Raw genomic sequence first — 11856 nt, forward strand, 5'->3', positions numbered from 1 at the left:
ATTATAATGTCTAAGGGTTATATTAGGGGGGTCCCTTTCGGGAGTTGTTGCTTGAGAAGTTACAGACGAAAATGGGAATCGTGCCCTCTTTAAAGTTGTTCCAGCCACAAGTCACTTACGCAAGTCAACGATAGGGTTAATATAGCCCCATAAAGACTTGACCTCCCTCTCCTGCCCAAAGTTGCGATTTCCACAAGAGGAGGAGCTACTGTTGACCAAAAAGAACCCAGCTCCCGTTTAAATCGAGCTTGGGGAAGCGGGCGCCTATTGCACAAAATAGCATTTTGAGAGGTGTTTTGGATGTTAAATGTCACGGCGGCACGGAGGGGTTTCGAGTTGCGAAGGTGACAGAGAGTTGCGCCTGCCGCTGCTAACGTCAAGTGTGAGGTGTTTCTTTACTGTTTTAACACTTTGTTAATGAAGTTTTAGAAGATTTTTTTTTTTAGTGTTTTGCTTTGTTTTTTGGGGGGACTTGAGCATGGTGCTGTTTCAACGCTGCGTACTCGGGGGACTTGTGCAGGGTCACCGCAGCCTGTGCGGAATCCAAACGGGAAGAAAGACCTGTAACCCGGCGTGGGCTTCGTCCACAGTTCCCTACCGTCCGGACAGCTGCAGCTCCGCCAGGCGCCACAGCACCACGTCAGGTTTGTGGGCTGTTGCCCTGTCAGAAATACATTTCACTTTTAAGTGAGGTAGGTTTGTCAGCTAATGCATGGGAATTCTTGAAATTCCTCAATTCCTCAAGTTAACTAACTACAGGGGTAGGGTAGCTGTTGAAACACGTGGAATTGCGTTTTTCTTAGAAATATTTTTTTAAAGTGTAAAGGCAGTAGAAATTCTGATATTCTAGACGTCTAGCGCTTAGTTTATCGTTTTTCAAACGTTTTTTTCTTATTTACAATTCCGTGGGTCTCTGGGGGGGGGGGGGGGGATATTATAAGTGTGGGTTGTATCCGAAGTACTCAAACATAACAAAAGAAACGTAACAAAAGTCATAAACAAGGTTTTTAATTTTATTTTCCAAGTGCAGATCGTTCCTGCGAGCTTCTTTTAAATAATACTCTACCAAAATTAAAGGGACACATTTAAAGAGGTGCCATTTTATTTTTTTCCGAGAAGTTTTTTTAAAAAATTGAGACGTCCAATGGGCAGTAGCTGTCGTACATCACTTCCGGCTGAAAAAAAATACATAGAATAAACATTTAGTTGATCGCCCAGAATTGGTTTAGTAGTTTTAGTCTATTTAGTCCTCGCAGTCCTTTTGTTTTTCCCTTTAAAAAGAAACCCGAGGACGATAAAGGCGACGTTAATGAATAAGCCTTTATCTAGCCAGATTATCTGGGAACAAATTCTTTACCATTGTTATATAGATACACAAATCAGTGGGTCTCTCGTGTGTCGAAATAGACTTTTGACTATTATTAGGTTGATTAGGTTAGAGTTAAGAGTTAGAGGTCGACATGGGACGAGGCGTCAGGTGGTCGGCACGGTTTCTGCTGTACGGTGATAGAAACGGAGCCGAACCGGTCTTCTCGTCTGGGGCTCTAGCTTTGTGCTGCTGTGTCTCCCTTCATTTACTTTCAGTGGCCTTCCGCACAAACACTCGACAGATAACAGGGATCGCACCCGCCGGGCTGTCTTCCAGTAATGTGTCACGCTTTCCTCGGCTTGCAGATCCACCAGCCCGTAAAAGACAGGAAGGAAAATCGGTTCGTTCTGGGGAGCAGAACGCCGATTTCCAGCTCAGTTTCGTAGCTGCAAAACCGAAGAGTCTTATATTACCATTAAAAAGGGGAAGCAGACCTAAGACTGTAAGCTCTCCTGTGCCACTGATCACCCTGGGCTGCCCTCTATAATAATAATAATAAACTTTATTGTATATAGCGCCTTTAAAAGTGGCTTCTCAAAGCACTTCACAGGATGACAGTAACAATAAGAAGAATACACAAGATAAAACACAATTACAATATACAGAGGAGACCGTGGATGGTCTCCTCTATAGAAGAGCAGAAGGGTGAAGAATGGAACCAGTTCAGTAAAGGCTCTTCTAAAGAAGAAGGTTTTGAGTCTGGATTTGAAGGGGTTTAGAGAAGGTGACTCTCTGATATCCTTGGGCAGAGAGTTCCAGAGCTTGGGGGCATAACAGGAGAAGGCCCTGTCACCCATACAATGTAGACGGGCTTGGGGGACAGTAAGGAGAGCAGAATTAGAAGAGCGAAGGTTGTGAGGTGAAGAGTAGGGCCATAATAGTTCAGACAGGTACTGAGGTGCCAAGCCATGCAGAGCCTTGTAGGTGAGCATGAGGATCTTAAAGTCCACATGGAATTTGACAGGAAGCCAGTGCAAGGACTCCAGGATACTACCTCCCTGGCACCAGACAGGGGGCGTCTAACCTGTCTCCCCCTTCTTCGCCCCCGGTCCTGCTGTCCCGTGTCCCCAGTGGCGGGAGGGAGTGTGCGAGAGCTGGGCAGGCAGGGAAAGCTGAGTGTCCAGGATTTCAGTGTATTTGGCGGCAGCCACTGCTAAGGGCCGTTCCCTTAGCAACCCACTGTGTACCCTCTCCTTCAGTAAGCCTTTGCTAATCCCTCTGATGTGTTTGCTACCACCTCTGGTCACTTGTCACAAGGAACGGGTTGAAGGCTAATTATTTGCACATTGTTTCCCTTCTGCCCACGAAAGCAACGGAAATTATGAAGTACGTTTTAGAATTCAGTTGCCTATGGCGCAGTGGCCACAGAGACTGAAGTTCTCAGTGTTGCTGAATTTTGTGGTGCAGACGTTCGTACGACGGGACACAAAACATATCTGTTATCCTACAAATCGAGGAATGCGCAGCATAATGGAGAAATAAAGGCTATTTAAAGAGGAGGTTGTCAAATTGTACAATGTTTTAAACAACGTACACAAATATTTGTTGTCGTACACAAAAAGGCGGTTGACGGCGTAAAATCACAGCTGCGATTTTAAAATGTGAGGGAATGCTCAGCGGAAGAAACGGCCTCGGTGTTGGAGAGCCTGTCCGAATATTAACTTTCCCCGTGCGTACTCATTGACTTCCGCCAGCCTTCCTCGGTGAAAATTAGGATTTGCCAGACTGTGTATTCATGTGCCTTTTATGATGTTTACTGGAGACTTGTTTTAATTGTTTGGGCCCCCGTGGGCCATAGAAAATTAAACAGTGTTAGCGGTTGATACAGACCAAAGAGAAGCTTGATTAGCCCGCACCAGTGGCGGATGGGCTGTGCAAGTTCTCCTCCTGGGACAGATAAGATTCTATTTCTTCCGGCGGGGCTGATGCTTGTTCTCGTTTTTCCAGTGTTGCCTGCCAGGTTTGAAACGATGCCGCGGAAGTCGTTCTGCTCATCTGTGAGACTCTCCTGTGTCTTATCTGTTCCTGCAGCCCCCTTTGTCTCCTACACAGCTCTCTCCCAGCACCGCAGGGCCTGTTGCGACATCAGCAGGCCCAAAATTGCTCCCTCTCTCTCTCTCTCTCTCCATTCAATCCCCACTCCCTCCCCCAGCCTGTGGCAGTGACCTATAGGTCTGTCGCAGATTCCATTCTCAGCGGCTCGTGACATCCGCGACTCTGTGATTCCTGCTAACGCGCGAATGAGTGAACGTTTGCTTGTTTGCAGTTCCTTTTTATTTAGCTGTGTTTTTCGTCTCTCGGCAGAAAAAGAAATAAGCCTGATGCTACAGCAGGCCAGTGCTTGCAGCCCTTGGAAGATGACTAATGGCCATTCAGTAGGAAACTGAAAGGTGGCCCGTTTTAGAGAAGGACGGAAAGACTAGTTACTGCTTCCTCTGGGAGTCCTCAATGGTTTTTTTTTACTGAAAGGAATGCGGAAGAGAAGAGCTTGTTGCCTTTTTTAGGAAGAGTCCGGAAACTGTTAAAAAAACTAAGACTTTTAGGAATGATTCTTTGTATTGCTTTCATGTTAGTCTTAAAGTTTTAGGGCAAGGGATGACTGGATCAAAACAACAGGTCTGCAGATGGTACAACGAACATTTATCAGACAAAGATTCTCTCACCTAAATTTTGCTATTTGGGAGTTTTACTCGGAAGTCTTTCTAGTCAAGACTTGAGGGACTTTGGTTCCCTGGCAAGCACTCAAAGGTGGGCAGTTTTTTTTCCCTTTAATCAAAAGCTAGAGGCTCTGCTTGTTCTATTTAAACCTTGAATTCTCCTCTGCTGCTTCCATGACTTCATCTTTGGCAGCAACTGGTGCTCAGAAATGATCTTTCCATGATTATTTCCCAGTAGAACAGTCTTTTACCACCAGGCCACCAACATCAGGCTTTATAGCTGAAAGAAATTGACAGTGAAATGAAGTGGAGATCTACAGACTATTTTGTTTCCTGATAAGATGAAGAAGATTGTTGTGGATGGTAGTATGTATGCCCTTTAATAAGCTGGAAATGACCAAATAACCTTAGCAGGTTAAAACATATCTTTGACTAAAAAGTGTAGTTTACTAAGCTGAACATTAATCCATCTATTTTGCTTTTTCTAATTCAGGGTGGCAGGGGAAACGGAGCCTATCCAGGCAAGCAGTGGGCACAAGGCAGGGTACACCCTGGATGGGACACCAGTCCATTGCAGGGCAGACACACACTCACACCAGGGCCAATTTTCCCAGAAGCTAATTGACCTGCTGGTATGTGTTTGGACTGTGTAAGGAAACCCATATTGACCAGGGGAGAACATACAAACTCCACACAGACAGCACCCCAAGACTGGAATTGAACCCAGCCCTGTGTGCTTCTGTACCATAAGCAGTACATGTTGCCCTTAGTGAATTACCTTAAATACTAGTACTTTGTATCTCGATTGCATCTGCTACGTCAGACTTCATGTATTGATGATAGTGCAGTGTGAGGCCCAGTGATAGGGTGGCCTTCAAAAGATGGTGCTGCCTGTGTCATGTGATGTTCAGCGAATCAGGTGGCAGGGCAGGGGTGAGAGGTAGGTCTGCGTGCTTGTGCCTGGTACACTGCAGCGCCCAGACAGCGGACAGGGCTGTTCCCCTAATTCAATTGGGCTAATAAGCTGATAGTGAGAGGATCTGCCGGCCGTGCCTCGCTAATTATCTCCGAACAGAACGGGCTTTTGTCCCCAGGCCTCTGTCCTGTCTTGAGCTGGCCAGGCCAAGTTAACCAGATTAACTAACACTTACTGCCATTCTAGTTTCTGCTCTTGCCCTGTATCCAATCCTGACTCTTTCCACTCTATTTTTAGCCCTGAGCCAATTCTTCTTCTCAAATTAACGGGCACGCGGCTCAAACAGGAAGCCGCTGGTTTCCAAGATCAACACGGATGTTGTGTTGTTGCTGGTACCCAGCTGTCTGAGCTTGAATCGCTCCTGGGCTCAGGTCTGCGGCCCTGTTGATTCGCACTGTGGAGTCGGTTAAAGGCTTTGCTTCAAGGTCGTTCTATTTACAGTAACACTTACTGGGTACTCCTTGTCTGCTGCAGTCTGTTATCAAGCTGTCCCTTGAATCTTTCAAACCTCATAGCTGCCAGGCTGGCCTACAGCTAAAACAAACGAAACAATACTCCTGTGATCCCTCTCTCCTCCGCCCTGTCCCGGACCTATCTGGACATAACAAATGACATAAGTCAACCCCAGCATGACTGCATTAATGGATCCATTCAACGATCAGCTGTTTTTTCCAATCCTCTGATATATTCAGAATTGAGTGGCATGTTGGTGCAGTGGTTAGCATTGCTGCCTCTTGGGTTCAATTCCAGACCTGGGGTGCTGTCTGGGTGGAGTTTGTATGTTCTCCCCATGTTCTCGGGGGTTTCCTCCCTCAGTCCACAGACTGTAGGTTAGTTTAATCTGCTTCTGGGGAAACTGGCCCTGCTATGAGTGTGTGCGTTTTTGTGTCTGTGTATGCCCTGCGATGGACTGGCATCCCTTCCAGAGTGTATCCTGCCTTGCACCTATTCCTTACTGGGATAGGCTCCGGCTCACCAGTGACCCTCTATTGGATGAAGTGGTTAGGAGATGGATGGATTTTCAGGATCATCAGGTGTTCTCCATATGCTAACATTACTTTGGGGAACAGGGTGATGGTTGCCTTCAAATCGGCTCCATTGTAAAATTCGATAAACCTGCCTGTTAGTTGTCTGTAGCTCGACAGTCAAGGTGCCGGTTAAGGCGATACAGTGATTCACTGAGAGCTGAGGTTGAGCTCCATGATCCAGATGTTGGTGAAAGACACCTGGACTTGTCACTAGCTGACTGTGACTGCTCTGGGAGGTATTAACATTAGTCAGCTAGGGAACTCTCTGAATTTTCAAACACATCAGTGACATCGCTGAGAGAAGTACCTCCTGCCAGGTTCTATGAGTCTAGCGGTGAGTCAAGTGCTAATCTGGTGGGCGAAGCGGTTTCTCACTTGGGATGCTCTCCTATATTTAATGTGCTTTGGAGTGAAGAACTCTCTATGTATGCAAGCAGTTATTCTTATGGATGTGCAGGCAGGTCTATCTTTGCCACCCTTTGCCAGAGGGGTTCCTGATGAGTGATGAGGACTGTCTCTGTGCTGTGTTCCCAGGCATTGCAGGGGTAAGAGAGCGCACTCTGATTGCGGTGAAGCCTGATGGGGTCCAGCGCCGCCTGGTGGGCCAGATTATGCAGCGCTTTGAGCAAAGGGGCTTCAAACTGGTGGGCTTGAAGATGCTGAAGGTGAGGCAACGCAGCGGGGAAAATAGATCTTCATTTACGTACATATTAGCAGCAGAGTCCATTAAGCAATCAAGCATCAGTCGGTCTTCTAACTGCCCAAATACAGAACTGGCTGGATCAAAGTCATCGGAATGTCACGTCACTTCCATTAACACCTGTGTCGAATCTTCTGAGGGATATTTCAAGGCCAAAGAGTGTCATGATTGGGGTGATGATTAAGAGCTTTAAAAAGGCATCTTTTCACTTTCAGTGTCTTGCAGTGGAAGATGCTGTTCTGATTTGGAAAAGCGGTAGGTTAGAGGCATTTTTAGGAACCCGGTTTAATGAATTAAAGGACAGTAAAGAAACGTTTGATGTAAATGAGGATGTAGGGTCTCGCGTCCTGTTCTAGTTGTGCTATTGGCTCAAGGAGGTCCCTATTGGGGTCTTTCTTTTTGCAGCCTTTTTTGGAAAGAAATTCCCCAAATTGTGCACTCGTGCAGCAGTGCAGAATTAGGACAGTAATGACAGGAGTCCTGCCCTGGCTGCAGACACAGTTGGATTGTTCCTGCAGCGTTCTCAGGCTGGGGAGAGATTCAGGAGTGGGGGTGCTGACCTTTCCTGTGTCCTGTGTCACTAGGCTTCTGAAGACCTCTTGTCTCAGCACTACCGTGACCTCCAGAAGAAGCCCTTCTATCCCAACCTGCTGCGCTACATGACCTCTGGGCCCCTAGTGGTCATGGTGAGTGGTCAATAATTGGAATAAATGGAAATCAATCTCAATAAATGGAAATAATTATAATTATAATTTCTTACACTTATATAGCACTTTTCTGGATACTCCAGTCAAAGCGCTTTACAGGCAATGGGGATCCCCTCCACCACCACCAGTGTGTAGCCCCCACCTGGATGATACGACGGCAGCCATAGTGCTCCAGTACACTCCCCACACACCAGCTCTCAGTGGGGAGGAGAACAGAGTGATGAAGCCAGTTCATAGATGGGGATTATTAGGAGGCCATGATTGGGAAGGGCCAATGGGAAATTTGGCCAGGACGCCGGGGTTACACCCCTCCTTTTTTTGAGAAACGCCCTGGGATTTTTAATGACCACAGAGAGTCAGGACCTCGGTTTTACATCTCATCCCAAGGACGGCGCCTGTTTACAGTATAGTGTCCCTGTCACTGCTTGTTTGTTTGTTTGTTTGTTTTTTAAATGGAATCGGGGATTATTTTTCCCATTTTGCACCCTTCCAGTTTGGAATTGGCAATGGCCACAACAAGCTCTGAGGCAGGATGGGAATGCGAGGCCTGTGCCCGAGCTTCCTGTTTGACGTGCTACAGGTTCCACAATGCCTCAGGCTCAGCAAGCATGTTTTGTGCTTTCTCTGGTAGGTGTGGGAAGGACATAACGTAGTCCGGACGTCCCGCCTCATGGTAGGAGACACTAACCCAGCAGAGGCTCATCCTGGGACAGTTCGTGGGGACTTCAGTATACACATTAGCAGGTGCCTTCCTCCTTTCAGTTTGCTTTGAGGTGGTCAACATCTTCCGCATACGGGTTGTGTAAAAGCTAAAGGTGTGAAGTTATGGAAGGGTGTCGGTCGCCTTTCTGCTCGTCTGCTGTACCTGGTCTTTCCAGCATGGCGTGAAAACTGTAGGAAGAATTTGAAGCATTGAGATCAAATGCTGTGATTCTCGGATCTTTGAGTTTATGCAGTAGCCCAGGTCTTTTCAACAGTTTGTAGTCTCTAATCGTCACCGATTGTGGACTGCCTAAAGATCACGTGATAATAATAATTCCTTATATAGCACTTTTCTGGAAACTCCACTCAAAGTAATTACAGGTAATGGGGTCTCCCCTCCACCACCACCAGTGTGCAGCCCCACCTGGATGATGTGACAGCAGCCATAGTGCGCCAGTACACTCCCCACACACCAGCTATCAGTGGGGAGGAGAACAAAGTGATGAAGCCAGTTCAGAGATGGGGATTATTAGGAGGCCATGATTGGTAAAGGCCAATGGGAAATTTGGCCAGGACACCGGGGTAACGCCCCTATCTTTTCGAGAAACACCCTGGGATTTGTAATGACCAGAGAGAGTCAGGACCCCAGTTTTATGTCTCATCCGAAGGATGGTGCCTTTTTACAGTATAGTGTCCCCATCACTATACTAGGGCATTAGAACCCACACAGACCGCAGGGTGTGCGCCCCCTGCTGTCCCCACTAACACCTCTTCTAGTAGGCTCACACCTGCTGAGCTTCAGTGGGCTGCCAGTGGTGAGTTTCAGGGTGATATGGCTGCTGGGGAAGTGCCTTCACACTGGTTAGGGATTTTGAGAATCTTCTCTGCAGCGCATGTGTATGTATTGTATGTATGTCAACAAAGTTAATTTCCTGTTAAGAAGGCCCGTTCTGTACATTAACGGGACTTGGCGGAGGGATATTAAGCGCTGATTTTCTCCAGCCTTCAGGTCCAGTTGGATGCATTGCAAGAATCTGGACTGGCTGATATTAAGTACACTTAACAAGACTGCTGTTCGGTAGGAAAAGCAGTTCCATAGCAAGGCTAATTGGCTCTGAGATCTCTTCCAGTTTATGGTAACTCAGCACCTCATTTACTACAATCTGATGTAGCCACAGATGACACTAGTCTAGCTTCCAGGCTCACACCTGCTGAGCTTCAGTGGGTCGCCAGTTGTGAGGTGATGGGCAATATGTCTGCGGGCTTTGTAGGTTAGCAAGGCTAAGACGATTGCGTCTACAAAGTCGCGTCTACAAAGTGATCCCTTTGTTTTCTAAAAAGACCAGTGTGCGTGTCAGTGGGATGGGGACACCTTGTTTAGTGCCAACGTGCGTCAGGTCTGTCTGGTGCAGTGCTGCTCATCAGGCCCATCCTGTGGTGTGTGTCCTTCAGGAATGTGGTGCATGCCAGTGACTCTGTGGAGGGCGCCCAGAGGGAGATCCAGCTGTGGTTCAGCAGGAAGGACCTCATGGACTGGGACTCCTGTGACCACAGTAGCACCTACCAGGTGTGAGGGAGATGAACGCAGGACCGTGGAGGGAGGAGGAGACTGGGGCTGGGGGTGTGGAGACAGGATGCACCATTACTACCTCCCTCTGCACCCAGGGGTGCAGCCCGTGTCTCCTCCCCCCCAAAAAAAAGATGCCAAATCCTCTGACTTTTTCCTGGTTGGCTAGAAGACTTATGAAGCTAGCCATCGCCAAAGCCCCAGGGAAGACGCACAATGGTATCGTGATGCATTCTCCCATTGCAGTCAGGGATCGCGCCAGCTCTACCCTCTCTCTGTCCTCAGGTAGCACGGAGTAGGGCTCAGTCGTTTACATCCTGGCTTTTAAGTGTAGATGTAGAGCGAGGACAGTTCTTACAGTTGGACATCTGGGGATTGTGTCTTATGTACGCCTCCTTACGGAACCGATGAAAGAGGAGGGGAAAAAGGTCAGGTGTGTCCATTGACGTGAATGATCCTCCTTCCCGAAATCCCAGCAGCTCCTGAGGGCTCAGGGATCCCCCACCTCGGCATCCAGGAGCTAAAGACATGCCCCCCCCCACCCCCACCCCCACCCCGATTCCTCCACCCCTGGGAAGCTGAACACCGGGTTCATGTTCACACACCCAGTGCACGCCTCTGGAGTTCTTGTGGGCCTAATTGTACCAAATCAGGAAACCGTGCAAAGCAGCCCAGTCTTTGTCTTCACTGTGTTGTTTTAAAATAAACTCTGTACGTGGTACTTGTTTGTCTGGCCTGTTTTATTGCTCTTTCATTATTCTAGTGTGAAATCGGTCTGCGAGGCCCTGAGCACCTTGATCTCCTGTCAAACCAAAGACATTCAAACATTGTTTGATTCTGGTCTGTCTGGGTGGAGTCTGCGTGGTCTCTTTCTCTGTTTTTCTTTGTTTCTGTGAGTTTTGTCCAAGTGCTCTGGTCTTCTCCCAGCTCCCAGAGCCATGCTGGCTGGGTTCATACCCATCTCTAAATTGTCCTATCATCCGTAAGTATCCCAGCCTGTGTGTGGCCTTGACAAGGATGGGATCCGGCTTGCTCAGCTCTCGCCTTGAGCAAGTGGCTTTCTGATGAGGAAAGGAATCGAATGCAAACGTGAAGCCCAGTAAATAGAAACATTAACATAGACACTACAGCTGGGGGGAAAGAGCTGCAGGCTATCCTCCATTATACATGTGAGATCTTACAATACTGACCCACCAAAGTGACCCACAGTGGACAAAATTGCTAGACATACCCTGGTCAAAAAAGGAGATACTGGGATAGGAGATGAATTTTTTTGGTCGTGTAATATGTTGGGACGAACTTTTGATACATGAATTCCGTCCGTGTGGGACTTTTGTAAGGCGGCTACATATGAATTTCATGCCTACAGTGCTTTAAAATAGAGCCCAGAGGAAAATCGGATGTTCTGAAGATTCCTATTGACGATTCCTATTTTCAATGGCTTTGACAAGACAACGCTGCAATGTATAATATCACTGCTAGAACGGTTTGGTTTTAAAAAAAAGTCCGTGGTATACAAATTTATGGGATGTTTAATACAAAACGTCACACGTATTCATTAAAAGTCTAATATCCTGGCTGGGTGTGTCGCGTTACCGTTAGCAAGTCGCAGTTGTGCTGTCGGTTCTGATCAAACAAGTTACATAGTCGAGGAGGTGCTGAAGACTCGCATATAGTCTAGATATTGTGTTAGAGCCTTGTGTTCAAAGCGACTTACATTTGCGTTCATTGATACCGCTGGGTATTTTTCTGGAGCAATTCAGGCGAAATACCCCGTGCAACAGGATACAACAGCAGCGTCTCACCTGGGACTTGAACCCACAACCTTCTAGTTGAGAGGCTAGAGCCCTGACCACTGCAGCAATAATAATAATAATAATAATAATAATAATAATACCTTACACTTATATAGCGCTTTTCTGGACACTCCACTCAAAACGCATTACAGGTAATGGGGACTCCCCTCCACCACCAACGTGCTGCCCCACCTGGATATGTATAATTATTAATTATATGCTCTTCGAAAAGTCACAATTAAATACATTATGTATTACTAATAGTATTAGGAGCAATATCATCATTGGTGTGTAGTGAGGTCACACAACAATAAGCCGCTCTGGTGAAACACTACAAGTACCAGAAAGCAACGC

The 11856-nt window shown here is 47.1% G+C and overlaps 1 protein-coding gene across 2 annotated transcripts; it reads left to right on the forward strand.

Annotated features, from left to right (window-relative positions):
* The first annotated feature begins 255 nt into the window (after nucleotides 1–255).
* nme4 (NME/NM23 nucleoside diphosphate kinase 4) lies at nucleotides 256–10425 on the forward strand. Of its 2 annotated transcripts, none has more exons than XM_088936992.1 (5): nucleotides 256–644; nucleotides 6565–6695; nucleotides 7315–7416; nucleotides 8069–8181; nucleotides 9592–10425. In XM_088936992.1, exons 1-5 carry the CDS (start codon nucleotides 479–481, stop codon nucleotides 9710–9712), a joined length of 633 nt encoding a protein of 210 aa, XP_088793118.1. In that variant the 5' UTR covers nucleotides 256–478; the 3' UTR covers nucleotides 9713–10425. The 2 variants fall into 2 exon arrangements, with proteins under 2 accessions (XP_088793118.1, XP_088793119.1); XM_088936993.1 differs by having other exon boundaries at nucleotides 256–382.
* The last annotated feature ends 1431 nt before the right edge of the window (nucleotides 10426–11856 follow it).

Source organism: Atractosteus spatula, chromosome 18 (assembly GCF_055471065.1).
Source record: "Atractosteus spatula isolate fAtrSpa1 chromosome 18, fAtrSpa1.hap1, whole genome shotgun sequence".
In the NCBI taxonomy this organism is placed as follows: Eukaryota; Metazoa; Chordata; class Actinopteri; order Semionotiformes; family Lepisosteidae; genus Atractosteus; species Atractosteus spatula.